Source organism: Pelodiscus sinensis, chromosome 8 (genome assembly GCF_049634645.1).
Source record: "Pelodiscus sinensis isolate JC-2024 chromosome 8, ASM4963464v1, whole genome shotgun sequence".
Lineage (NCBI taxonomy): Eukaryota > Metazoa > Chordata > Testudines > Trionychidae > Pelodiscus > Pelodiscus sinensis.
The window spans coordinates 71,498,034-71,524,356 of NC_134718.1; the positions used below are offsets into that span (position 1 = coordinate 71,498,034).

At 45.5% G+C, this 26,323-nt stretch overlaps 1 protein-coding gene across 7 annotated transcripts in view; it reads left to right on the forward strand.

Annotated features, from left to right (window-relative positions):
- SH3PXD2A (SH3 and PX domains 2A) overlaps positions 1-26,323 on the forward strand; it is a 391,525-nt gene that overhangs the window by 264,582 nt on the left and 100,620 nt on the right. For 4 of the 7 annotated variants that reach the window (XM_075935537.1, XM_075935541.1, XM_075935542.1 and 1 more), the window contains one exon: positions 23,805-23,936. In XM_075935537.1, the coding sequence (XP_075791652.1) occupies positions 23,805-23,936 (132 nt within the window). Of the gene's footprint in view, positions 1-9,656; positions 9,702-23,010; positions 23,554-23,804; positions 23,937-26,323 lie in introns of those variants that run through there. The other 3 variants (XM_075935538.1, XM_075935536.1, XM_075935540.1) reach the window with 2 other exon arrangements.

Below are 26,323 nucleotides of genomic sequence, written 5' to 3' on the forward strand. Positions count from 1 at the left end.
TGCTTAAATTGAGGATCGCTACTAAAACTTGACATGGGAGAAGAAAGGAAGATGACCTTAATCACTTTTGCTTTTAGGAAGTTAAGTCTGTACTAGGAAATGAGGCTGTACTAACCCCAGGCAATATGGTAAAAATACCTGACATACTGAGCAGTGCAGTTAAACCGACCAAACCCCAAGTATAGCCATTGTTTAATCAGCTGGAGAACTTTCCTGCCTGTGTAGCTACCACCCTTTGGAAGCACAGTATTTACACAAGTGGGAGAACCTCTCCCATCAGCATGGGTTGTGGGGTTCCTGTAGCACTACAACTGCAGCATTTTAAATGTAGACCTGCCCTCAGTCTCGCTCCGCTAGTCACCTTTCACTTTGTCAAGCAAGCGCTCCGCTCCCCTATGCTGGAGGAGGGGGGAGGTTCTCTCACTGGAGGGGAGTGTTTCAGGCTACACCAACGCATTTGAAAATTGAAACACTTAAAATAGTCAAATACCGAAAATATTTTGTAGACTGCCACTTGAGGGTGTGTCTACCTGTAGCTCTGGCATTGCCTAAATCTCACCAAGACTCCTGCAGTTTGTGGCATGAGTCAGTGCAGCATGAAACATGCTCACCTTTGTTTCAGGAAGTCACTTGTGCACAATGACGGCCTGTCTTCCCTATATTGTGGGGGGAAAACTATGAAGAAAGATTGTGGGCTGGAATTCATAGTGTGCCATTTAGCTTGGGTCAGTGAGCAGAGCGTGGCTGCTTAGGAAATGCCATTTCACAAGACTGACTTGCTCATCTGTTATTGGTCTGACTTGTAACAATAACTTTGAATGTTGTGAAGAAATAATTATCTGAGGTTAGCTCCTTGGCTACATGTAGCCATTGAAATCGCTGTATGGAATGGAAAAACAAAATACAGCAGGCACTGCCAGAATTCTTTTTTTTCCAAGTGTTCTCTTTATTTTAAAAACTAGATTTACCCGATGTTGTTCGGGTCCTTAACTCCGTCTTTGCTTTCTGGACAATAAAGTGAGACCCTGCATGTCTCATTGCTCTGGGGATGAGGGGTTCGGTACGCAGGCTGCCCCAGCCCTCTCTCAACAGCTTCTTGGGGCCAGCTGAGAAGCGCTTTTCCGTGGCTGTGGCAGCTCTAGCAGGCCTAGCCAGGGGAGGGTTGCGTGGGGCACATCAGGCTCATCTGGCACCTGTGCTCCCCAGCCAGCGTGAGGAATGCAGTGTGCTGTGCTCCTTTAAACAGTCCCCAGTGTTCCTATAGAAAAATGGGCAGGGGGCAGGCTTTAGCACCCCTACCCTCCCAAAAGGGCACCTGGACAGTGAGTCTTGGAGTTGGGGCAGTCCTGGATTGGGGGTGGGGGTGGAAGGGAAGGGGGAAGCCAGTCCCTTTCATCTCCCTGGTGATTCTTTCTCTTCTGTTCTGGTTTTGAGAAGCAATCCCATGGTCCTGGAATAACCGAACTCTGACCTTGCTTGAAGTCCTAAGAGGAAGTTGCATGTGGCTTTGGTGGTCCTAGCTCTGATTTCAGAGGCGTTCTTGAACAAGCAGACACATACACTCCAATACATAGATATCTGGGGAGGCAAGGCATTAACGAAGGGATTTGAAAGTGTGTACACAACCCGTGCCAGCTCCAGCATAGCAACATCCAAAAGCTAGTTGGGATGCCCAGGATCTGTCTGGCCCTTAAAGATGCCAATTGCCAATGGGATTTGAAGATGCTTGGCCCATCTCCGGTACTCAGCGTCTACTAGGATCAAACACTGAGGCTCAGATCCTTGATTGCATTTAGGTGTCTTAATTCCTGCTAACTTCAATGGAAGTTAGGCACTCTGCTCCTCCAATACCTTGGAAGCTCTCGTAAGACCTTTGTCAATCTGAGAGCAGGATCCTTCCTAAAAGCTGATCAGTTTGTGTATCCTAAGTTTACTTGGTTCTTTAGGCTTCCCATTTCTGACTTAGCGGCCCTGACTATGGGAGATGCTCTAGAGAACAATGCTCACGTATTGTCTTCAGGCCTTTGGTTTCAAATCCTGCCATACAAACTTTGAGGAGTACAGCAAGTGATCCTCAAACTGTGCGGAAGGGTCGTGTCCTCCTAAGTCTGTGTTTGCAATGTTGAGTATTGTGGCTTTTGGTGGAAGAATTTCAGGCAGGCTAGAGGATCTACTAAAGCCAACTGACACATTCATATTCCAGTCTGCATTCCGTGCACAAACCGATCTTTAGATTTTAAACGGTTCAGTTAAGTGAGATGTTATGGACATCTGTCTGATGTATCTGTGTTCAGCTGCACTTGGGATACCTTATTTCATGCCACTTGAGATTTCTCCTGACAAATTCTGTGGTTGACTGGCACCCAGCCGTGGATATACAGAATCACTGTCTTCACTTGTATGACCCTTACTTTGTGCAAGGTATTGGGGACTAAAAAGGTAAATGTCTGTCCCCATTGCTTGACTGAAGTCTGCACAGTAAAGAGCAATTCTAGGCTGCCAAGTTCTCATACAGTAGAAAGATTAGGGAGATGATAGAATTTCTAGCCTTAGTGGTTTTTAAGGCCAGTCTTGATAAAGCCCTGGCTGGAATGATCAATTTAGTTGGAGTTGGCCCTGCTTTCAGGGTTTGAGGTCTCTTCCAAGTCTAATCTCCTTCTATGATTAGATGCCAAAGAAGTAAATGGGTGTGGGAAGTGGGAGAGGCTAAGGGTATGTCTAGATTACATGCCTCTGCCGACAGAGGCATATAAACAAGGCTACCCAACAGTCAAAGAAGCTGGGATTTTAAATATCCCTGGCTTCATTAAAATAAACATGGCCACCGCACTGTCCCGGCTCAGCTGATCGTCGGCACAGCACACGAGTCAAGACGCGGATCGGTCAACAGGGGAAGCCTTTGTTGACCACTCCCTTATGCCTCATGAAACGAGGTTTACAAGAGCGGTCAACAAAGGTTTCCCCTGTCAACTGATCCGCGTCTTGACTCGCGCGCTGTGCTGACGATCAGCTGAGCCGGCACAGCGCGGTGGCCATGTTTGTTTTAATGAAGCTGGGGATATTTAAAATGCCAGCTTCTTTGACTGTCAGGTAGTCTTGTTTATATGCCTGTCGGCAGAGGCATGTAATCTAGACATACCCTAAGAGTGGGATGGAGGAATCATCGAGTGCTTCGATACCAATGGGAGAGACTGTTGCAGAGAGCCTCGTTAAACTAGAAGAGAGTAGCGCGTTCCATATGCTCTTGTGAAGCAGGGTGGTGTTTGTGTTTGTGTTTGTGTTGGAGTGCCTTCCAGCAGGGCATCCAGTGATGTGACTAATGTTCTCCCTCTCCCTCCCCCCCCTTCGCCCCCCCCCAGCACAGGCAGGGCGCTGCTCCAGCCACCACCAGTTAACCAGAAGCTAACCTTTAAATCTATACTCCAAATGCACCTGCTCTCTTGTGGAAAGCTAAAGCACTGGCATTGCCTTGCTGATCACCTGCCAAGGATGGCATTTGCCCAGACTAATGATGTTTCCTCTTAGCTTGCGTAACGGTAAATGTTACTGATAGCCAGAAAATTATCCAGACTCCCTATTAAAAATCAACCTCACCACTTGGATCCTAAAATAGCAACATTCTGAATACCGTGGCATATGAATGCACCCACGCATGATACTGCAACCATATGGAGAGGAGTCTAGACTCGCTGTCAAAGTTGCACATGATTTAAGGTGACCAGACAAAACAAAATAATCCTGCTGATTTCCAATGTCTCAAATTGGATTAGGATGCTCTTTAGGATTAGACACAGAGCATAATGCAAATTGAGCTTAAAAGCAATGGTTTAGGCCTTAATTTCCTTTAATGTACAGCTTGGTTTCTCAGTAAAGACAGAGTAAGTGACCATGGTCACTAAAATGCAGATGTTTAAACTAGGGCTGTGCTTGTTTTGCTACAATATGTAGAGCACATCATCTGCTCTTGCTCCATGTAGTCATTTAGACACTCTGGTAGGGATTTTGTGTGTGGGGGAGGGGGTTCTCCCTTGAAGGAGTTTGTTATACAGATGAATTTCTGAGGCACGTTTTGGGCATGTGAAAGCCAGATGTGAATATTTTCCAAGCAGTTTGTGTGTGGGTCTAATATACCCCAGGCAGTTCAGTTTACGTGGCAAGTGGAGGTTATTTGAAACTGGTCTGCAATCAGACTGGAGCTGGTGGAGAGGCAAGGAGGGGAGAACAGTGTGTGTGTGGTGGGTTTTTACAGGGTAACAGGCTACTGTTTGAGGAAGATGGATGTATTGTCCAACATACAACACAACTCCAACTATTGGAGTTTTTCCACTCTTGTTGTTCCTGCAACAGATGTATATTTTATTTTGAAAACAAAAGACACTTGCAGACCAGAGTAACCAATGATCTTGGCACAACCGATTTGAGACCAGGATCAACTCTGTGAATAAGACCAAAGTAAAACATCCTGTAACAAGTAGTGTAAAATACTCCTTTGAACAAGGTTTGCCTGCTGAAACCTCAACTAAACTCTTAATTAAAAATGTGTAACAGGTTACTGAAAGTGTCAGTCTTATGTCCTGTATGACTGTTTGTATAAATCCGTGTTTCTCAAAGTTGGCGGAGGGCCCATGCTGCTTTGTTTACCTAAAGAGTCTATAGCCACGCCACTTTCTGCAGCTCTCCTTGGCTGGAAATGGATGGTTGTACTTGACTCTGCCCCATTGTATTGTGGCTGTTGCCCCATACCCTGATCATCTGTTGATCTTTGGAAGTCAGTAACTTGTCATCGCTGACTTCAGTGGAATCAAGTTTAGGCTACCTTAGTACACATCTTAGTACACATCCCCTGCTAGGAATTGTTGGAGCCTGTCCCTTAAGGGCAAGGGCTGGCATTTAAAAATTATGAACAAGCATGCTTATTCAGTAGGGGGATACTCATGCTTGATCTTCCCCCAAACCTGATTTTTGGCCCTAATATTCCCTACTGATAGCTCTTGAGAGAGAGAGAGAGAGAGAGAGAGAGAGAGCTTCATGGTGGGTACATCTGGCCTAATGGAGGGGAGAGGCCTGTGCACATGCAAAATTCATGTGTCGGGGATTTACCTTCCTGCTTCAGTGCCAGAAGAATAATACTTCCTTTAATGTGAAGATCCCTGGCAATTGAAATCATTGAAATTCTTCAGTGCAGGAAAATATTGTGATGGTATCCTGCTAGTGCTGCTGCTAGTGCTGACAACAAAGAAGCCCAGGAACAGCAAACGATGAGCAGGAAAAGGTGTGGAAATGAATTCCTCCGGCTGTTGCTTTCTGTGTGGTCCTTCAGTGGATTGATTCACCAAATACACTGAGGTTGTACCCGTGTCTCAACTTTTATCCCTGCCAATGGCCACTGTCCATCTGGTTGGAACTCCTTTTGGGAGATTTTTTTTTTTAAGGTACTTCTTCAAAGAGTCCTTACTGTGGGAGGGGCATTCCACATCAGCTGTGCCAGAGATGGTGCAAAGTCTGCCCTTAGCATCTTAATTTGAATTGGCATTCTTTGTAACCTGTCTGAAAGATTATGAACAAGGATGGGAGAGCCCAAAGGGGAGCTCTGGGTCTATTAATTAATGGGTGACCTTATGTTTCTGCCAAACAAACCAAACCTGTTGCCTTACCGGTGTGCCAAACAAAGTAGGATTCTCCAGATTATAAGACTAGGTGACAAGATCTTTGGGGGCTGGGTTTTTTTTTTTAATCTGTTTGAACAGTGCCTCATACCATGTGCAGCATTAATGTCTTTGACTGCATCTGGCAAGACCGCTTACAAATTAGTGCTATTGAAATAGCCAGTGGGGCTGTATATTACAAGCTTAAAGCATCCCTACCCAGGAATCAATGTCTCTTCCTCCACTAGGAGAACATCCAGAATGCTGCTAGTGACCTCAAAATAAAATCTGCTTCTGTCGTTCAACCTGCCATGGCAACTGGTTTTAATTTAAATCTTATTAGCATCTTCTTTCCCCTCTTCTCCCTCCCCCTGCCTCCCCCCGGTCTTTGAGAAAGCAGAGCAGACCTGTCTGGAGACCAGGCCGGCAATTTGAATCAGACTAGAGGTCAGCAGCTGTCTCCAGCAGAGATGCACCTCTCCTATTTCATTGCTATTTCTGTAAAATGCATCCCTGAACTGAAGGGGAAACTTTCCTACTGCTGCTTGCAAGCCACTCGGCTCCATTGCTTTGTTCTTCAGGAAACCAAGTCCATCGTTTTTCTTCTGAATGGCTTGTTCCCATTTTGAAATGGCAGCCAAAATCTTGAGGAATGGGATGGGAAAAGGATCCGGCCCCAAGTATATTAGTTGTCTAAGTGCTAACACAAACCACATCTTAACTGCCCTTTCAGATGATGTTCTCTCCCCCAAGTCATTGGTGCTTAAGGAGCTGTCACCAACATAATGAAAGGGGAGTGGAGAGGAGGAAGCAGGGGGTGGTTAATTTACTGTTCCAGTCTCATTCTGAATTAACTCTAAGCCTTAGTGCAGCAATCAAGTAAAACTCAGCCCTGGCTTTTCCTTTAGGGCAATTTTATTACAGCTTTTGTTTTGCTGGCACAACTGCAGACCTCTGCCTTCCTCCTCCAAACACTCTCCTTCTGGGCAGTTTGAGGCTGCATGCATTGCTGCCGTCTTGGATATTTTTATTATTATTTGCTGGAGGAGGCTTAGAAGCTCGGAGCAATTTGAGCCTGGAGCATCTTGGAATTAAAAAAAATCTGAGCAGGAAGTTTAATGCTAAGCAGATGTTTGTGCTGGAGCAGCTGAAATCTGTGATCTGTCTTCTCCTCCAGTGGCTCCCTCATTTGTTTCTTAACTGCTGAGCTCTTGGGCTCTTTTAAGGGGGGGGGGGCAGTGTGGGAATCCAAGAAACAAAATTACTTCTTAATTCTTTTGTATTCAGTCTTTTGGAGCCAGAAGTGGGGGGAGTTACTTTATTTGAGATCCTATCTAACTGCATGAAAAGCTTGGTTTCGTGTCAAGAGTTGTTCATGAATAATAGCGACCGAGTGGATTCCCTTAAGTTGACTCTGCTGGAGCAGCTAGCTCCAGTGTAACTAAGACCTTGATGGACATTTCCTTACTCCAGATATTTCCTCTTTGGCTTTCTTGAGTTTCCAGTGCTGGCTTGGCACAGTGCAAACTTTGAAATCCCTCCCCTTTGGCTGGGATAATTTTGCTGCTCTGTGTGTAATTAGGGCCCTTCCAAATTCACAGCCATGTAAAACACGTCATGGACCACGTAATCTGGTGTGTCCCCTCCACCCCCATCGAAATCTGGTCTTGTGTGTGTTCACCATATACAATGCCAGTTTCATTGGTGGGACTAATATTTCTCAAAATGGGTGGGGAGGGTCGTGACCCCAAGGAAGCTGCAATGAGGGGTCACAGCATTGCTGCCGTTACTTCTGCTCTACCTTCAGAGCTAGGTAGCTGGAGAGCAGCACATCCAGCTCTGGGCAGAGCCAGGTGTCTGGCCAACCAGCAGCAGATGCCAGGATGGCGTGATCTGCTATTGCCATCCTTCTGTGCTTCTGCTGGCCATAGTTCTGCCCACAGCTGGGATCCTGGTCAGCAGCTGCTGCTCTCTGCAGGGACCGCACTGCCTTCAGAGCTGGGCAGCTGAAGTGAGTAGCAGAACTGCAACCCTCCCTACAATAACCTTGTAAACCGCCTCCACTCCTATTGCCCCTGCAACTACAACACTGAAACTTCAGCTTTAAATAGCTGAAACCAGGAGACCAAGGATCTCTTAAAAATCCTGTGACCGTGACATTGATCCAAGCGGACTATGAATTTGGTAGGGCCCTACTGATGATTCTGTCACCTGAGTCTTTCTGTGCAGAGTAACCTCAATATAGTGATGACGAGACCTGGCTGGTGGGTTTTTATGTATCTAGGCATCTTAACGTCACTGGGTATATTTGTACAAACGAGTAATTAACAAGACAATTGACTATTACCTTTAAACTAAATCAAGCTTGCATGCTCTCACTTGACTATATTGCTGGTATTTAGCTGTTACCCTCAATAGTGCCTCTCCTATGTAGGTCTGAATGCACTCTTGAACTGGGACGTATTGTTATTTTAGTTTATATATGGGGAAACCGAGGCACTCACCAGCAACATGATTTGTCCAAGGCCATTCAAAGCACCAGCAGCAAATCCAGAATGTGACTTCCAGTCTAGTGCCCTGGCCACAAAGCTTTACTGTCTCTGAAGGCATCCCTCCTTCCTCTGAAGGCTAGACTGGTCTGTTGGGACCAATGGGAAAGTGAACCCCCAAGTCAGTGGCCCTCCATTGAAAACCAGTTGACCAGAGCAGTTTCTGTAATGCTGTGCTCTAGTGTCTTTCTCCACGCGGGGAGGATATCTGCTACCTCCGGGGGAGTGGTAAGCTTTTGAGATCCTTCGTGATATGGAAATGCAAAGTATTAGACTTTAAAAAAAACTTTATTTTCACTTGGAGAGCCCATTGAAAGTGACTTCTGCTGCATATTGGGTAGCTGGTGAACTGCCAGGACCCATTAGGGACCAAAGGCCTATTCAGAGAATATTACCCCATGAATCCAAATGAGTCACAGATGAATCCTCTGTGTATTGTGTTTTGTTCCCTTCAAGTGGTGTCTTGTGGCTCTGAGACTGATGGAGCCAAAACTGTTCTTAGCATTATATTGTGTGCCGATTCTAGCCCAAGGAATTCCATGGGTTACTTTGGTGTGTGGCTTTCTGGAACTACTAGAAGTTGTTAGTCTCTCACCAGATCTCAGTTTAAGAAACCAGGAATGAGTTTGGTCCGCTGTAGCAAGACATTCTTTCAAAAAGCTATTTGCTCCACCTCCAGTTGGGGCAGTGTTTCTGTCTGAGACACTAGTTTTTGTTGCTATTGTCTAAGGTCTCTGCAACTGGCTTAAGCAAAGGTCTGGTCAAGTAAGCCTGCAGGTTTTTAAAAATAAACTTCCAGTATCCTCAGACCAAAGGCACATTTGAAAGATTCTTGACTATTTCCAGCATCCTTAAACAAAACACTTCTCTCTGAAATCAGGCATAAATCTGACCTTGTTGCCAAACAATCCTTCTGCCTATTTACTGGGGCTTTACTGTAAATTGACTCATTAATGGTTGATGCTATTGTTCAATGCCTAGTTGAAAAGTATCTTTATTTAGGCTGCTTTAAAACTCTTTCCTTGAAGTGTGAGTTACCTTTCTTTGCAGGACTGAGGGCCCTAATAGGTCAAAGTTCCCTGATTTATACCGAGTGTAACTCAACTGGGGTTTCTCGAAGTGTGTCTCTCTCTCAGTATTGGAACATATGAGAGTTTGCATGTGAACCTTTTTTACTCGTGTGGCTCTGGTCATCTGACTAAGTTTATGAAGTTATAAATGTTCACATGTTCATACCAATTTCCCATACCCTATGAATTGCTGTGACTCAGATAATAGGCTAATCACCACTGGGCTAGCGTCTCTTCAGTGGTCTTCAGTTTCTTCTCAAACTGTTCTTAACCTTCCTTTTTCAAAGTTATTTTAATTCTAACTGTTCTCTTCTGCAGAGCTCTGAAACAGCTTGCTGCTTTTTCTAATGACTCTTTTTGTTTTACTGCTGCCCTCTTCTTGGACTTGGAAGTTTGGATGTCCAATTTTCCTGAAACTCCCAGGAAGGAAGTTAGAGGTATGAAAGTGTGTGTGTGGGGGGGGAGGGGGGTGAAGGTCTTCATGCTGAATGAATACTAACCTTCTAAAATCAGTGTTTCGGTTCCAACAATGCATTTTAGGGGCTTTTTGTGTAAAGTGGAGGGAGACCACCTTACTGTGTTCTAGCCTAAAGTTCCTAGGCTTTACAACCTTCTAGTGTATCAACTTTTCAGAATACATAGACCTCAAAAAGAACAGTCATAAAAAGGAGGTAGTACGTTATGGGCTCTGGCCCGTAAATGTCATATTCTCACTGTCAGGCATGGGAGCCTGACTAATGCACTTCTGTGAAGGAAAAGGTGAAGTCAAAGGGTACTGGAGGTTGGATTCACTCAGAAATTATCCCTCCCCCTTCCTCCAAGTAGTACTGGTCCCAACCAATTGTATTCATGCTGGGAAAAGGGTTTTGTGTTTTTGGTCCTGCACAGGAAACTTTGCTGACAGGACTGCCCAGTGGCACTGTACTAGAATGGACCTGGATCTGAATTTGGAAGATTTTAATATCTGAGTGAAATGTTGCTAACTCTGGAGGAAGTGGGTTGGGTGGGTGCTATTCTTATGGCACTACACTTGGAAACCATAATGTTTGTGTGAGATGGCTGTACAAATGCATGGAAAAACATCACCATGTGCTGTTCATCTTGGCTTAGGAATTAGTGGGGATTAACTGTTGGTCATTCCTCCGGTCAAACAGCTAGACCAGTATTTCTCAAACTGCTCTGTGAAACCACTTTTTGAGAAACCAATTAACCGGCCACTGTGTGTGTGTGGGGAGGGGGGGTGCGCGCGTGCCGGTGCCGCGGCCACGGAGCCTTGCAGCTCCTATTGGCTCAGTTTCACCATTTGCAGCCAAGAGGAGTAACAGGGAACGATGGCCTAGCCCACACTGCAGGTGAGGAGATGCTTAGGAAAGTGGCTCCCAGCCACCTGCCTCTGGCACCCCTGCCCCTCCTGCACCCCAACTCCCTCCCCCAGGTCACCATCCAAGCCCTTTGCACTTCCCCAGCCTCAGGTCACAGCCCCCTCCTTCACCCAAACTCCCTCTCAGACCCCACACTTTCTCCTACACCCCAGTCTCTACCCCGCGCACCCTTCTGCACCCACCCTCCACTCCATAGCCCCTCCACAGAACAGTGCTGCCCTTGACCACTTTCCAAAATCATGGAGTGGTCCCCCACCAAAAATTATTGCCCACCCCTGCATTAGAATGTATTGCATTCCTAAATATGAATCCCCAAAACCCTGCTGCTTTAATATTTAAATGAATTGCATATTTCTTAACAGGTCAGTTGGTCTTAGTCTGTCAACTAGCTCAAAAATCTCCGAGCTTTGGCCAAAAACCATACATTTTTATTCCTCCAGTGCAGGGCCTCGTACCATGTGTCTGTAGAACACTAGAAGTTTGCCTCGCTGAGTTGAGTAAAAGTAACTTTTGTAAGAGGCTTTCTTCCACAGATGAGAACTTAGGACCTTTTTCTGGAGAATTCTCTGCAGCACAGAATTCTCGTGTCCTGTTGGGATCAATTAAATGAAGGAATAGTGCTTCTAATTTGGCAAAATATTTTAGGGACTTTCCACTTTGGTCTGTGCAAAAGCTTCATTCATTGGCCTTTGCCCCCACTGTACTTGGAAAGGAATTTTTTTTCCCCTTCGTATCTGTTTGGGAAAGTATCATGAACAGTGAAATTGTCATGGTGATGCATTGGACCCTGCTTTCTGGGTGCTACATAATGTATTGGGGTCCCACTGAACTTACCTGTTCCCCAGCCTGGCCCTTGTGCATCTCATAGGACCGCACATGCCGGTAGGGACAGACCAGCAGCACAATCTTGCAGTCTGCAATCAGTTGTGTGGGCAGTCTACACTCCGCTCAGGAAGTGCCCCACCTCTGCAGCATAAACACAATTTTATTGTCTTGTGCTGTATAGAGATCTATACAGCACAAAGTCATGAAAGTTGTCCCCTCCCTCAATGTGGAGGAAGACATGCATGGCTTCCCATCCTACCTATCACAAATTGCACAAACTGGGTTTTATTAACTACAGGTTGGACCTCCCTGGTCCAGCATCCTCAGGACCTGACAGGTCCTGAATGAGGGGATTTGTCAGACCATGGGAAGTACCTCCCCTCATGATTATCACTGCCCCAGCTAGGGCTGCTCCCGGGCCCTGCTGCTCCCTGGCCCCCGCTTCCCAACATGGGGCTCCCAGCTGTGTTGTCTGTCCGTTGCACTCCTCCCCCACAACCCGACTCCCTATATGTGGACTCTGTGGTCCTCCCGGACCATGGATGTTGCTGGACCAGAGTCCCGGTTAAAGGAGGTATAACCTGTACAAAAGAACCTTTAAGTGATTGTAAGGGATAGTAAACAGTTCAAAGCAAGTTACTGAGCAAATAAAACAAAACATGCAAACTAAAGAATACTAGTTACACATTTAGAGTGAGAAAACATGTGTTCAGCAGTTTCCAGTGGGGGTGTGGTTTTTGTTTTCAGGTCAAATGAACAGCTTTCAGTTTTGAATTACATGGGCTGAGACTCCTGTATCACCCTGAAAATCTGACTAATGCAAAGGCAGTATGCCTGAAATCCTCTTTAGGTTGTTCACAATTTTTGGTAACAGTAAGAAGTTAGTGTCATCCACAAATATTTTTTACAAGGTCTTGGGGTTCTTTAAGTTACCTGAAAGCCTTTTATTGTACAGCATGGTGAACAATGTAGTAGTTAGTACCTTCTAGATCTAGAGCATAACTGCCTTGGCACTTGGGCACAAATGCCATGAGCTGAGCCTCAGTTTCCTCTTCCACAAAGCAGTCTAGATTGAGGATGCTTTCTTTGCTGTGCCTAGTTCTAAGCCTGTTTACATGTGCTAGCTGAGAAGCAGGGTTATAGGATTTCCTGGTCACCACTGCTAGCCTATACTGAAGTGTCTTGCAAAAATTATGCATGCTCCGGTTATAAAGGATTTACCATCAGCAACAGATTTCCTAGACTGTGTATTAGGGATGTGAAAGGTTAACTAGTGGGGGTTGGAGCAGCTCCCTGCCTGCCATGGGCAGGGTGCTGCTCCAGTCCCACAGGGCCCACCACTGACAGGAGCTGCTCTGGGTGTCTGGAGCAACAGCTCAGGTATGTCACAGGCAGGGGCCACTTGGGCTGTCCAGAGTGGTGGTGGTGGTGGGGGGGCACTCCAGCCTAGCCCCACCTTAATTGGTTAAACCAGAAGCTTAACCAGTTAACCAATTACATGGGATTTTACATCCCTATTGTGCATGAAGAGACACAACTGCACCAACAAATTCATGAGAAGAAAGCACTTCCCAGTACGATGATCATATTAGACATGCCTGTCTGTTCAGAAGCAGCAGGGAATAAACCTGTGCTTGGCTTTGGTTAGCTGACTTGAGCTTGTGGAGGCTCCCGGAGCTCAGATTCCAACCCCAGGCCTGTACATCTGCACACTGGTTTGGAGCACCAGGAGCTCTGAGTCAGCTGACCCAGGTCAGCAGTGGCCATGCTACAGCACAGAAGTCCAGATTCTTCTCCCCATGCTGTTCCAACCTACCCCAAATCTGCCAGCTCGCGCTTCACCTGCCTGGACCTCTAATCTTCAGTTTACCGACAGCCCCAAAGCTCTTGGGTACGGTGGCATCGGAGTATCGCGACAGTTCTGATTTGTCATGGCTAGCTCTGCAGTGGTCGGATAAGCATGGAGTGTGGAATTGCCCCAAATCCCTCTGATCCAGATGAGGAAATGAACTTGGTTTTAGAGAGAGGGGAGTGCAGTAATTCACTGGATCTTTTACATGCCTGGTGCCTTCTAACTTGCTGCTGTTTTTTCCATTGAAATTCTAGAGTCCTATCTACTCGGAAAAGAATTCCGTTCTTTCTGTGACACCTAATCAAGGCTTAACTCAAAACAAAGTATCTCTTCCCCCTTGGATGCCTATGAGGAACCACATCCTGAGAGGTGCTGAGCACCCTTTACTCCTGTGGAGTCATTGGGAGTTGTCCGGCTCCATCTTCCCCCCTCCCTGCCCCCCCCAGTCAGACATTTATGCTGGAAAGCAACATTTCCCAACCTTTTTGAAAGATCAGCTCTCATTCAGGAGCAAGAAACTAATTGTAGCCTCTTTCCTTATACCCTGCCAGCTGCTGTTCTAAGATGGCTTTTAACATAGATCTATGATTCTATGATCTTCCATCCCCTCCCCTTCTTTTCTCCCCCTCTTCCCCCCTCCCCCGCTAGTCCCCCTCACACTTTGGGAAACACTGATCTAAGGAATTCAATAGGAACACATTACTGCAGCAAGCAGAACTAGGGCAAATGCCAAAGTACTTAGGTGACTTTAAGCTGGTGGGAGACCCTGTCTGGCAGCTGCTTGAATGTCATCCAAGTGGTTTAGCACATCTGTGTGCAGAATACTTAAGGAAAGTTTTCTTAACTTTTTCTACCTGTAACCTACTCATTTGGACTCCATAAAGTGGGAGCCAACTTTCCAAGAAGGGGTGGGGCAGGGGGAGGCAAATCTAGCCTTTTTTTCCCTTCACCCTCCTGCCTCTAATTTTTCTTGGCTCTGTCTTAGAAACCAGCAGATTTAAAAAAAATCCCCAAACTAACAAGCTAATCTTGGCAAAGGGCAATATTTAACTTTTTTTCACTTCTGTAACGACTTTTTATTGGAAAATGCTGCGAAAAGCATAAAGGAAAGGAATGAAACGGAATATTTGCTTGGGAAGAAATCTGTGCAGATGGCAACGAGGCCAAGCTAAATTCTTGTGCAACTCCACTGACTTCAATGAAGCTACACACCAGGGCTACTCTATATAGCTGCACTGTATGCTTTCCTCTTAACCTCAAGGCACTGTTCTCAGCACCTGCCTTAAGGCTGCCTGTCCTAAATTTTTGAAGGAATATGCTGATTTTGTTACTCTTGCAGGGCTTCTAAAAATGACCAGTTTTAAAGTTCTGCGGGTCACATAGGCTAGAGCAGCGGTTCCCAACCTGTGCTCCGCAGACTCCTGGTGGTCCTTGATGGTACTATATGGGGGCTGCAGAAAGCTGAAAAGTAAGACTCTAGCCCACCATGGGACTGGGACTTTCCACCAGGCAATTCTTACCTGGGGCTCGCCATCTGTGACCATTTGTCCTCCCGCCACCAGCTGTGCTTCCGTTTACACCCTAGCCCTCGTCCCCCCTCCTGGTCCCACAGTGGGCCTGATCCTTACTCTTCTTTTCCTTTTTTTCCTCCCCCAGTGCTCCATGCTTTGCCAAGGGCGGAGTGCTGGGGCAGGAGCTGCCTTTGGCCAGGAGATCCCCCTTGCCATATCCTCCGTGGATGGGCCGGGGGGAGGGAGCAGCATGGGCCAAGGGATGTGCTGGCTGCCACATTATCAAATAATGGAATGTTTTCCAACAGCTGTACTGTTTGGGGAAGGGGTGTCCGTAGAAGGTTTATAGATTGAAAAGGGGTCTGTCTGCTCAAAGGCTGGGAACCACCAGGCTAGGGGCTGGGCACAATCCTCAAGAAGTCACAGGAGCCTCCAGGCTGGTTCTTCTCTCCAGCATCACATTTGGTTTGGTGTCCCTGCATCTGCTCCATAGCAGCCGCAAAAAGGTCCCAGAGGGAGGTGACTGCCCAACTGCAGCAGCAGTCTCCAAAGGGCGGAGCAGGAAAGAGCAGATACTGTAACTAGGCTAGTTGTGAGGCTAGGGGAGCGGAGAGGGCTCTGTCACTGTGGTGGGTGGATACAGCTGACTTGTTTAAAAACTACAGCCACTGTGCTCTTGGATGGGGCGAGTGGCTGTGTCAAGCTTGCTAAGCTGCCAGTCTTCCAGTGATACTGATTCAGGAAATAGTGTTGGTCTCCAGTTAAAGCTTCCATGTTCTAAGCTCTCCTAATTGAGGGGGCTTTTCTGTTCAAGTTGTACTGGCTGCATAGACTTGCACAGGATTTGGATGAATCTGTTTTTGTATGGACCTCCCCCTCGTCTTTCACTTCCAGTGTCTCTGCCGTTCGCATATTTGTGATGGGGTAACGTCACCTTTATTCTGAATCTTTCTTCTAGGACTCCGAAATGCCTGTTCATGCTAAATTGTTCTGCCGAGTTCACAAAAGATGCAACAGCAAAGATGTTCTATAAATAATTCGCTTGATAGCCTCCAATTGTGTAATTGGTTCCATCTATTACAAAGCAATGCTCTTTGCCAATACTTTGTTACTAAGAAATTGAAAAGGGGCCCAGGCCCCAATCCAAAATCCTCAATAAAAAGTATCCTGAACTTTGTTTAATGTTGGGCAACTTAATTCTTAAAGACAACTTTTATTTAGAATTGAGAAGTCTTGTCTTTAGACTTCTGTATCTACCGAAATCTTTCCCCACTGCCCCACACTATGCAGTATCCCAGACCTTCAGCATTCCTCCTTCCCTACTCGCCCCTACGAGACATCTGCCAGTTTCCTACTGGAACATTGCAGCCAATGACTTGCAGTATGGAGTCACTAGTGCGTTTGCGGATCAGATGTACTGCTGCAGGAGTGTAGGTCCCAGACATGAACTGAGATGTGGGTACTGCTAGTTCACTGCTGGACTCTGTCCTGCCTTAGCTCCAACCACTAGAAAGTGTTACACTTGTCTTTAAACATCCCCTTCCCTGGCTTTAGTTAGCTGCTTTTCCACTCCTCTCTCATCTTGTCTTGGTTTTTATATTGCAAAGAGCTTTGCTACTCAGGGAAAATTGACTGCCATAACTGCAGTGGAATAATTATTCTGCGATAGCATTGCCTGGGTAAACCAGTCCATATATTCTGATGTGGCTGTATACACAGTTGGGTTTCTTACAACACCTGTGCAAGAACTGAATGTTTTGTGTGGTCCGTAGAGCTATGCTGGGAAAGGGGATGGGCAGGAGAGAGACCCAGCACCAAACTTTTATCAAGCTAGTTTTCAGCCTTTCCTGTGGAAGGGCTATCCAACTTCCTACAATGGTGTGGGTGAATAGCCTATTTGATCTGAGGAAGTGGGTCTGGCCCACGAAAGCTCATCATCTAATAAACCATCTTGTTAGTCTTTAAAGTGCTACATTGTCCTGCATTTTGCTTCAAGTTAGTTCCTGTTTCTCCCCACTTTCCTCTCTACTTCTCCCTCCCCCGGTGTTTCGTTTTCCCCCTCCACCCAGGTGCTTAATGTTTATTCAGTGCATAGATGTGTGAATATGAACCACCAGTAGAAACAAGTGCTGTGGGTGCTCTGCTAATCAGCTTGGCAGCATTTTGCTCTTTGGGGTGGCTGCCCACGTGCTTGTCTTATAAGGAGCGCTGCCCCCTGAGCCCAGTTTTCCAGAGAGCCTGTTGCTGAGTCTCAGCGCTGAACAAAGTTTCCGGTCCGCCACCTTCTTCCCTAGGAACTGCAGCTGCCAGGAGCTCTCTAGCTTCTCCCTCCTGTGGCAGTGTCGTCTATGTGCAAGCTGGGTTCTGCAGCGTCCAGGGGCTGCTCGTGGTGGCTAGTAGTACTGCAGCTCATTGCTCTAGGAAGGAAGGAAATTCTGCATGCACAATGTTAATTTCTGCAGAATTCTGCTCCGCGCAGTAGTGTGGAATTCCTCCACGCCTAATCAATGGTGGCTGATATTGGAGGGGCAGTTAGGGGGAATGCCGTATCTTAAGCAGTGTAGACTCCAAGGGAAGTGTTTGGAGGTATTTTTGCCTGGAGAGGATGGGGCAGGGTACTACAAGGGGTACTGTAAGGAGCAATTCTGTGGTAGGAAGGGATTGACTAATATGCCTAGTGCAAAGGATCTCTTCCTCTCTAATCTCCTGTAGTTCTGTACGTGCTTAAAGCACACGTGCATCTTTGCTAAATGATATGCACTGAAGACCCAGGCAGGCTGGCAGTGTATGCCTGACCCATCCCATCTTGTGAGCAGGTGCTCATGTAAGACTGGGAAGGGGAAGGAATTTTGGCTGTAGGTGGAACCGTCAAAAGGAGTCACTCTGGGACTAGCCTAGCCCAGGGACAAGGCTTTGAACTGAAAACCACCATGAATATTTTAGGGGGGTGGAGGGAAGGTTGGTCTCCAGTGGGCATAGACTTGTGTAGAAGAAGGTTGGGGAAAGTCTGTCTGAATCAAGGCTCCATGTCTAATATTTGAAGGGCTCTTCTTAGGGCTGTTTCTCCTCTTCCTGCCCCCCCCCTAAAAAAACAAACAAACCCACCCAACCTCTGTAGTTGCTTCCACTGAGACTAATGGGAGATGCTGAGTGTTTGCACGCTTCAGAAAATCTGGTCCGTTACCCATAAGTGCTCTAATTGCTTATTTTGAATAACTGACTAATGTCATCAGTGGCCACCTGCAGGCAGGTCTCCACTCTGAAGATAGCTTTAAAGAAAGGGCGTGGCAGAGTTGTGCAAAGGGCTCATTCCCCAAGGGTAACGTAACTGTGTAATGTCTGCGTGAACTTGTGGATGATTCCTAGGAGTTGGCTTGAAGGGCTGCTGTCGCCCCTTTAAGCTTGTAGGGAAAGGTTGGAGCAAACGAGCAGGCTCAATGCTGGCTGTGAACCTGAGAAATGCAGCACAGCTCGTCCTCCTCTTCCCTTAGAGAAACTAAGTGTTTGGGGAGGCTTTCAGCATTGGAAACATTTTTTATTAAAAATAAGACTTGGCGCCAACTTTAGTGGCTGGGGGCTGGTAAGGAAATGTGGAGGAGGGTGACTAGGGTGGCTGCTGCTTGCAATTCCTCCTGCAACTTGCTGAAGGTGTTGCCTATCCTAAATTCCAAATTTAGCAAGTTGCCACTCTCTTGAATCTGCAACCCCAAAGTTACTGCTTGCTTCAAATGGCAAAGCACCAAGATCCACCTCTTCATGTGGAAACTAGTGACATACAATGGGTACCATTAACATCTTTTAGAAAATGTGCTTGGGTGACATGATAGTTGTGTCCACTAGGGCCAAAGACCCCTGAAATAGCTACACCACCTGCTGTTTCCACTAAAAATCCCGTGTCCAGAGTGCTTCCTGACAATTCCTCTTTGGCTTCTCTTGAAAGATTTTATTGCTTCACTTTATATTAATTCTTATGGTTAGAATCTGTAAACACTTGGTACGTGATGATCATAAAAGAGTTTTTATGAAAACCATGCAGGGTATGGATTAAAAGAACGGACTCACTTTATGGGTCTGATAGCAAAATACTTTGGCAAATGTCCGGGTTCTCAAGTTTCCATATCCAGACAGCCTTATGTCCTGTCGGTAGTTTAAATGATCAACCATTGTAGAGATTGCAGTGCCTCGGAGGAGGAGCTGGTTTGGTACTACTGGCCTGCATTGTTATCTAGGAGATGAGAGCGCCAGTCTTTGGCCTCTATTGCTGAGAGCTGCAAAGGTAACGCTGCTCTCCTGCTTGGGCTGAGGGCCAGGGCCAGCCATCTGTCTGAAAACTGGTACAGACTAGCTCTGAGACTGTTAACCTCCAGGGCCTGGGTGACTTCATCCTGGGATGCCGAGGTGAGGACCAAGTGGGTTATAAAGCTGCGCCTGATGCAGAGAACCGGCATCCTCAAGACTTTAACCAGGAAACTCTCACAAAATGACAACGTCACAGGCAAGTAAACTCTTCCCTGTTCTTCTGATATAGGTATCCAGCTCTTGGCAGGGTCTTCCACTGGGTCTGCAGAGTTTGTGAAAAGTGGGAACAATATCTTGGTTCATCAAGTGAATTAAGTGTGTCCTACCCACTCTTAGCCAGTCATCTTAGTGACTTAGCTGTGGAATTCTCCTGCATCTGAAACTAGATGAACTAAGGCTAGTGAGCCTGGGGGGGAGAGAACTTTAAACGGAGTGATTGGACAGTCCCCCTGTAATTCTCACATGAGGCCCTAGGGCGGGTGTGGTGAGTCAGATCTAAGTCTGTGCACTGGAACAGGATACCATTACTGATCCAATCTCGTCAGTAGTAACTTTGCAAGGAGAATGCACTGATCTTGCTGTTCATTTCCAATCATTTTATGCTCTCTCAGATCTTAAGTTTTCAGTCTGCTACAGGTTTTTGCATAGATAGTATCTGTGGCTTTGGCGTCTGGAGAGGGACCCGTTGGGTTTTCTGACGTTCCAAAGGAAGACGTGTAAGCTAGCTATGGTTTTCGCTACTGAGAAAGCAAGCCAGTCTTCGGTTCTGGGAACGGGTTGTCACCTCTTTACCTCTGCTTGTAAAGGTTACTGAGGGAAATGTTTCTTGTGAAGGAGTCCCAGAGTACAAACTGTGGGCCCAGAGCTGCAAGACTTTCCTGTCCTGTTGAACCCATGCTGGCCCTCTGCCTACTAGATGGAAATCCAGTGTCTCTCATCAGTCACTTCCTTAACTTGCCTGAACTTAGTGTCAGAATGACAGACCTATAATTATTCAAGTCATCCCACTTACTCCTTTTTAGCTTTCTTCTGGGACTTCTCCATTGCTCTAAGACTTATTGAAAATGAAGATTAATGGTTCAGTGAGCACCTCATTTACTTGCAGTTGAGATTTTTAAAAGCTCTCCGAACCTGCTGACTTTAAATGTCTAACTTCAAATGCTCCTGTTTTGCCATTTACCAAGATACTAATGGAATGTTGTCCTATGATAAACTTCATTGGTTCCTCCCCGCAATACAGAACAGATGTATCTGGTTGTTTTGTTTTTTACTTTGTTCTTCTTGACAATTGTACTATTTCGATCTAGTAATGGAACAGTACCATTGTTGGTGGTTGGTTTTATTTTTTTCTGTTCTTAATAAGCTAGTAAAACCACCCTCCCTATTGTCCTTAACTCTATTGGCCATAGATTTCTCTGTGTCCCTTTGCTTTCTCTAATTATCAAAGTTCTTAGCTTCTGAGTAATAATGAATATAACATGACTTCCCTGTCTTTTCTCCATTGCTTAGCTATATTCTTATAGCTGTTTTTACATCGATGTGCATGCTGCATGCATACACACACACACACACACAATCACAACCTTCCTCAGATGTGGGATTGTGGCTTTCTGAGTATCTAGTAAAGTGTTGTTAAATTCCCAACTATCATTCATATCTTTCTGGCTTTAAATTGTTCCTCCCAGCAGATTTGTCTCATAATGGCTTTTAGCTTTGTGACAATGGCTCTCTTAAAAGGGGTGGGTGGGTGTGTGTGTGTGTGTGTGTGAATTTTTTTTATATATATATATATATATATATAACACAAATTTTAGAGTTTGTCCAAGAATGTCTCCTAAACAATAAGAGGTAGGACCATCGAATTCGGTATACAGCTTCCTCTTATCATAACTTAAAGCAATATAAGGGTTTGGATGTGCCTGGAATGGGTTGCTTCTCATAACACTACTCTATTTGGAGACTTATTTCTGGATACAATCCTCAAAACTGCCATAACTGAGTGAATGTTGAAAGACTGAACTAAGATGAACCTGGAATAGGATTTCCTCTAAATAAAAATTACAGAAAAGAGATAAGATGCGGAAATTTGAAGTAGTGCTCTGTTTTGGCACCATTAAATCAATGCTTAAGGTTTGAAAACTAGAAGACCATGTTATTGGAAATCACATTGACTATAGCCCTTTTTGTTAAAACATAGTACATAAGAATTTATGGGGATGAAGAAAAACTATTTGATGGCATTCACTGTTAAAAAAAATTACTAAAGAACTTCATAAACACTAATTTTTGAAACATAATCCTTTCAATAAAGAATGTATGCTTTTTTTTAAATGAATTAAGGACCAAGCGATGCTGGGTAAATCTTTGTGTAATGTGCGCGCACACACACTCGCTTGTCTGAACTCTGTTCTGATTGCACTTACAAATTTAGCAGTTGTGATCACTTATGCCTAAGTTACCATTAATTTTTAGTTCTGTGATCAGTTCCTTTCTCTGTCAAGACAAAGTCTAATATAGAATTACTTTGTCTTGGTTACAACTTTGGGGGGCTGGAGGGGGGAGAATGTATCCTATTTAGGCAGTGCAATGATGTGGTAATACTTGCAATACGAGACACTGCTTTTTATCTATCGATAAAGGACAGAGTAAGTCACCCTGTCCTTGGTGATACTCTACTCAATGCTTTTGCGAGTAGAAAATTCAATGGCAAGAAAACAACCTTTTTTTTTAAAAAAAATACTGAAATCACTCAGTACTATATGTTGTCGAGCTGGGTGCACTTAAGGGACTCTTTTTTTCTGAACTTCTTAAGACTGGGCCAAGGGGAAGCCATCCAATAGTGTTCTTTCAGGGGCAGACTGGGCTAACGGCCTTTGTTTCACAAGCTAGTCTGACCAAGTGAATGGGTGAAGCATTAGTTACTGCCAGAAGGAAAGAAGGGGAAACTTCCTGGACCTAACTTTATAGAATCAATTTGCATACTAAACACAGACTGATGTGCAAGCTCTAGAAGTACAATGCTGATTGTGATCCTCCTCATGATAGTGATTAATTAAATGTTCCATTAATTCCCTCCCCCCGCCCCCCCAACAGAGCAGAAGTAGCATGGTCTAGTGGATAGGGTATTGAACTGGGAAACAGGTCCTGAAGTCTATCTTGATTCTGTCACTTGAGCCATTATATGATCTTGGTCAAGTCTCTTTGCCTCATTTCCTCCCCCCCCTCCCCCCGCAATCTTTTGCTGGTCTTGTTTCTGTAGATAACAGTAAAAATGTCCAGTACACAGTGCTTAACACACTAGGGCGCTGATCCATTGCGGCCTGTGGCCATTATAGTAATACAAATAAGCGTCGTAAAATGTTTCGTACATCTGTCGCTAAACAAGGCAATTCTCAACTTCTCTTCAGAAGGTGCCCCTCATCGGAAGGAGAACATCCTTCTCCTTCCCTTTTATTTTAATTAAAATGGGACCTGCTGGCTTCAAAAACTCCTTCATACCCTTTCTCTCTGTAGTGTTGTGTATGCAGAGCCTGCCTGCATCTGTCCATTTGGAGGTGGTTGGCCCTGCGTGCTGCTTTGATGTTGCGTTTTCCGCAGCTTGCTACATGGCAGTGAATTCTCCCCCCTTCCCCCCCCCCCACCAGTCTCTGGGGGTGGATCATGCCTGCCTTCTAGCTCCGCTTTAACACACATGATTTGCATTATACAGAAAACCAAAAAGAAACCAACCAGAGGGGTGTGGGTGTGTTTTTTGGGGTGAGGGGGCGGATAGAGAGGGGAAAGTCCAAGAGTAGGGAAGAAATAATTCCTGATGCCTGAAAAGCCAAGCATAGGGAAGATGAAAATAATTAAAACATTTCATGCTAGCTGGCAAACCTCTTTACGGGGAGGGGGGAGAAAATCTGACCGGTGTAAAGATTTCAGCTGTTCATCTCATACAAGGCAATAATGTGACATTCTTCATCCCTTATACTTGGAGGTGGGTTTTTTTTTTGGGGATAACTGCAAGACTCTTGGAAAAGGCGGGCGGAGGGTGGCTGTGTTAATAAGAATCTGGCGCTGTAACTTTTCTTATGTTTCAAGTAAACAGTCTCTCCGCCTTCCCCTCTCTCCCTTCCTCCACCCCCTCCCTTAGTCCGTCCTGCTCATGTGTTTCTATTTAAGGGCTGCAGTGCAGACGAATATGATTGGCATCCACAGCCCTCTCTTGACTTACAGCTCGAGCCTTCAAGAGTGGAAAAGGAGCTGAGCCTCCGAGGGGGAGAACTGTTTATTTTTTTCCTTTGGTTTCCTGGGGGGAGGATAACTCTGCCGTGGATTTATGCTGCTTCTACCTGGGATTTTTCTGTCTGAATGGGGACAAGGATTGTGGCAACCATGTTGGGAAGAAGCTTCTTTTCCGAATCCATCGTGAAACTTTGTGATTAATTCACTATGCTTTAAACTCTTTTTGTCTTGCTCTCTAATGTTCCTCTGTGCTGCTGGGTTGTGGGCCAGAGGAAGCTGTCTCTATATGGCCAGCCATTTGGGGATATGCTGCGAGCCAAGGTTTTGTTCTGATTGGCTTGACGGCGGGGACAAATTGGCCTATCATGAATTGGATGGACGGAGGTCGCTCTCGAGGAGCCATGGCTGGAAGCTGGCTCACAGCTTGCTTTTTCCCTTCCCCAGGTGCTGATGCTAGCTCCGAACCCATGATCCTGGAGCAGTATGTGGTGGTGTCCAGCTATGAGAAACAGGAAAACTCTGAGATCAGCCTTCAGGCTGGGGAAGTCGTGGATGTAATAGAGAAAAACGAAAGCGGTGAGACATTTATACTTATTTTTCTCTGATGGTCTGGTGGGTTGTTCCTTTCTTTCATTCTCTCATCGTTTCATGTAACTATACATTTGCTCCATCTGGTTCTGTGGCTGGCTGAGCATGTTGAAGTTTTCCCCCTGTTGGTTTGGGCTAAGGGCCAAAATGTTGCCTTCTACTGTAAGAATGTCTCGTAAGCTTGTTTAATTAGCCAATATACATTAATGGAAAACTAAACGGAGAGGAGAGAAGGATTCACATGCACATAGTTATTAGAATAATACGTTGTCCTGCTATCACCACTTTTTTTATAAGAGTCTGTCAGCATTTCCATTACTAATCACTAGTTGTGGGGGATTTATAGCACGGCTGTAAAAACTTACTCTGGGATGAAGACTTCGCTTAACAGCTCAGCTGTTGCCCAAAACATAGAGAGGGGAGACTATGTAGAGTCCATAAAATGTAAAAATTGCTACTTGCAAAAGTATTGGCGTGGCCTTTTTCAGGCAAAGCATGAGAGCCTCCTGGCCTGCTAACTGTGTTGGCTAAAATTCCCTCTCTATGCCACCTCCTGGAATATGCCACCTCCTGGAATAACCAGGGAAGCAAAAACTGAGTTTTGGCAAGTGACTTGGATGAAGATGGTACATCAGCTTTGCCCTCGACAGTCTATTTTTCAGCCTGTCTAATGAGATGCTTTGGAAGCGCTGTGTGTACATTTGTAGCACAAAGCATTAATATTGGCTAATCTCATGGCCATTTTTATTTTTGCACATGCCCCCTTTCGCATGGCTCCTCCTCATGCATCCAAACAAAACAGTTGCCCCAAATTTAGGGTTCAAAGGCCTGTTTTCTTATGTATGTTACCCAGAGGAGCCATTGCAGGCTACTTAGTACATTCGCAGACCAAAGTCCTAATCTTGAGGCTGGAAAACACCAGCCATTCCTGTTGACTTTAGTGGGAGTTGGGAATGCTCAGCTTTTTGGAGGATCAGTCTTTACCAGAGAAATGTCCTGACCTGTGTCCAACACTCCCCTCTTTCCAAGCTGACTCCCGATTGGTTTGGAGTGAGTTCTGCACATTCTGAATGCTGATGTTTTCACTGGGCAGCAGTTCCACAGTTTTACTAATCTGAGTCTGTGCAAGCGATGCACTCGAGGAACGTGTTAGACTGCCAGGTGACTGGCGTGTGTTTGGGAAATACAGCCGTGTGCTAGTGAAGCTGTTGTGATCTTTGGGGGTATACAATTCTGTGTGCTGGTCAGTAAAAAAACACAGTCTAAGTAAGAAGTGATTATGGATGAAGGAGGGTAAAGATGCCATAAAATAGCAGCTATTATGCTAATTATGTTAAGATCACAATACACTAACTAGCTCCCAGTCCATGAGGAACTCCCAAGTCAGTTTGCCTTATTGTGGTAACTCTCCTTTATCTTTTACTTCTAGTTTTGATTAAAAAAATAGCCACCAAGGGACTCTGGACTGTTCAGTAATTCAAGGGTGTCTGATTTCCAGCAACAAATTCCCTTGTTTTTCTTCTTCAGCCTTCCCTGCTGAGCTGAGGAAGAACAGTTCATATGGTATTAAACATTATGGTTGTTGCTAAGGTTGAATGTTAGTGTTAAGTGAGATGATATGGTCAGAAAAGCAACTGCATACAATGGTACATTTTTAGAGCCATATTGTACTCCACTTACTCATTGAAGTAAAATTGCAGGGATTAGTGTTAAAATCCCTCTTTCAATCATCTATAAAATCCAATAGAATACTCTGGAGGGCCATTGCTCAGTGAGAGTCATGAACATCAGTTGGACAGGGAGGGGATTGCAACTGAATGTTAGTGGGGTGGTTTTTTATTATTACAGTCGAAAGCAAGAAAACACTCCCCCACACACACTGCGCCATGCTCCCTGCAAACTTACATGGTCAAGTGTTCCAAGTCAGTGTCTAAAACCCCAGACATACATTTTTAGAGGCTAAGTGTTACTACACATTCCCCTTCCATGTACTGTACAAGGAAGAGGCAAAAATGAAGACTTTTGAAGAAAGGGGTCAGAGACCTAAACAGACTGAGTAACACTAGAATAGTTTGCTTATACAGGTTGCAATTCTAAAATCTGGGATTCTCTGGTCTGGCAAAATCCATGGTCCAGCGTGACCACAGCATTCCAGTGTGCTGCAGAGGAGGTGGGGGCCTGGGAACCAGCTCACAGCTCAGTTAGGCTTTGAGGGGGGACCTAGGATCCGGCCCATGGCTCTGCTGGGGGCAAGGAGAGCAGGGAGTCAGTATGTGGCTCAGCTGGGCTAGGAGCTGGCATGTGGCTTAGCTGGGCTGCAGAGAGATCCAGGAAGGGGGGGGGGATGACCTCCCCTGGTCTGGAAAAACCCTCAT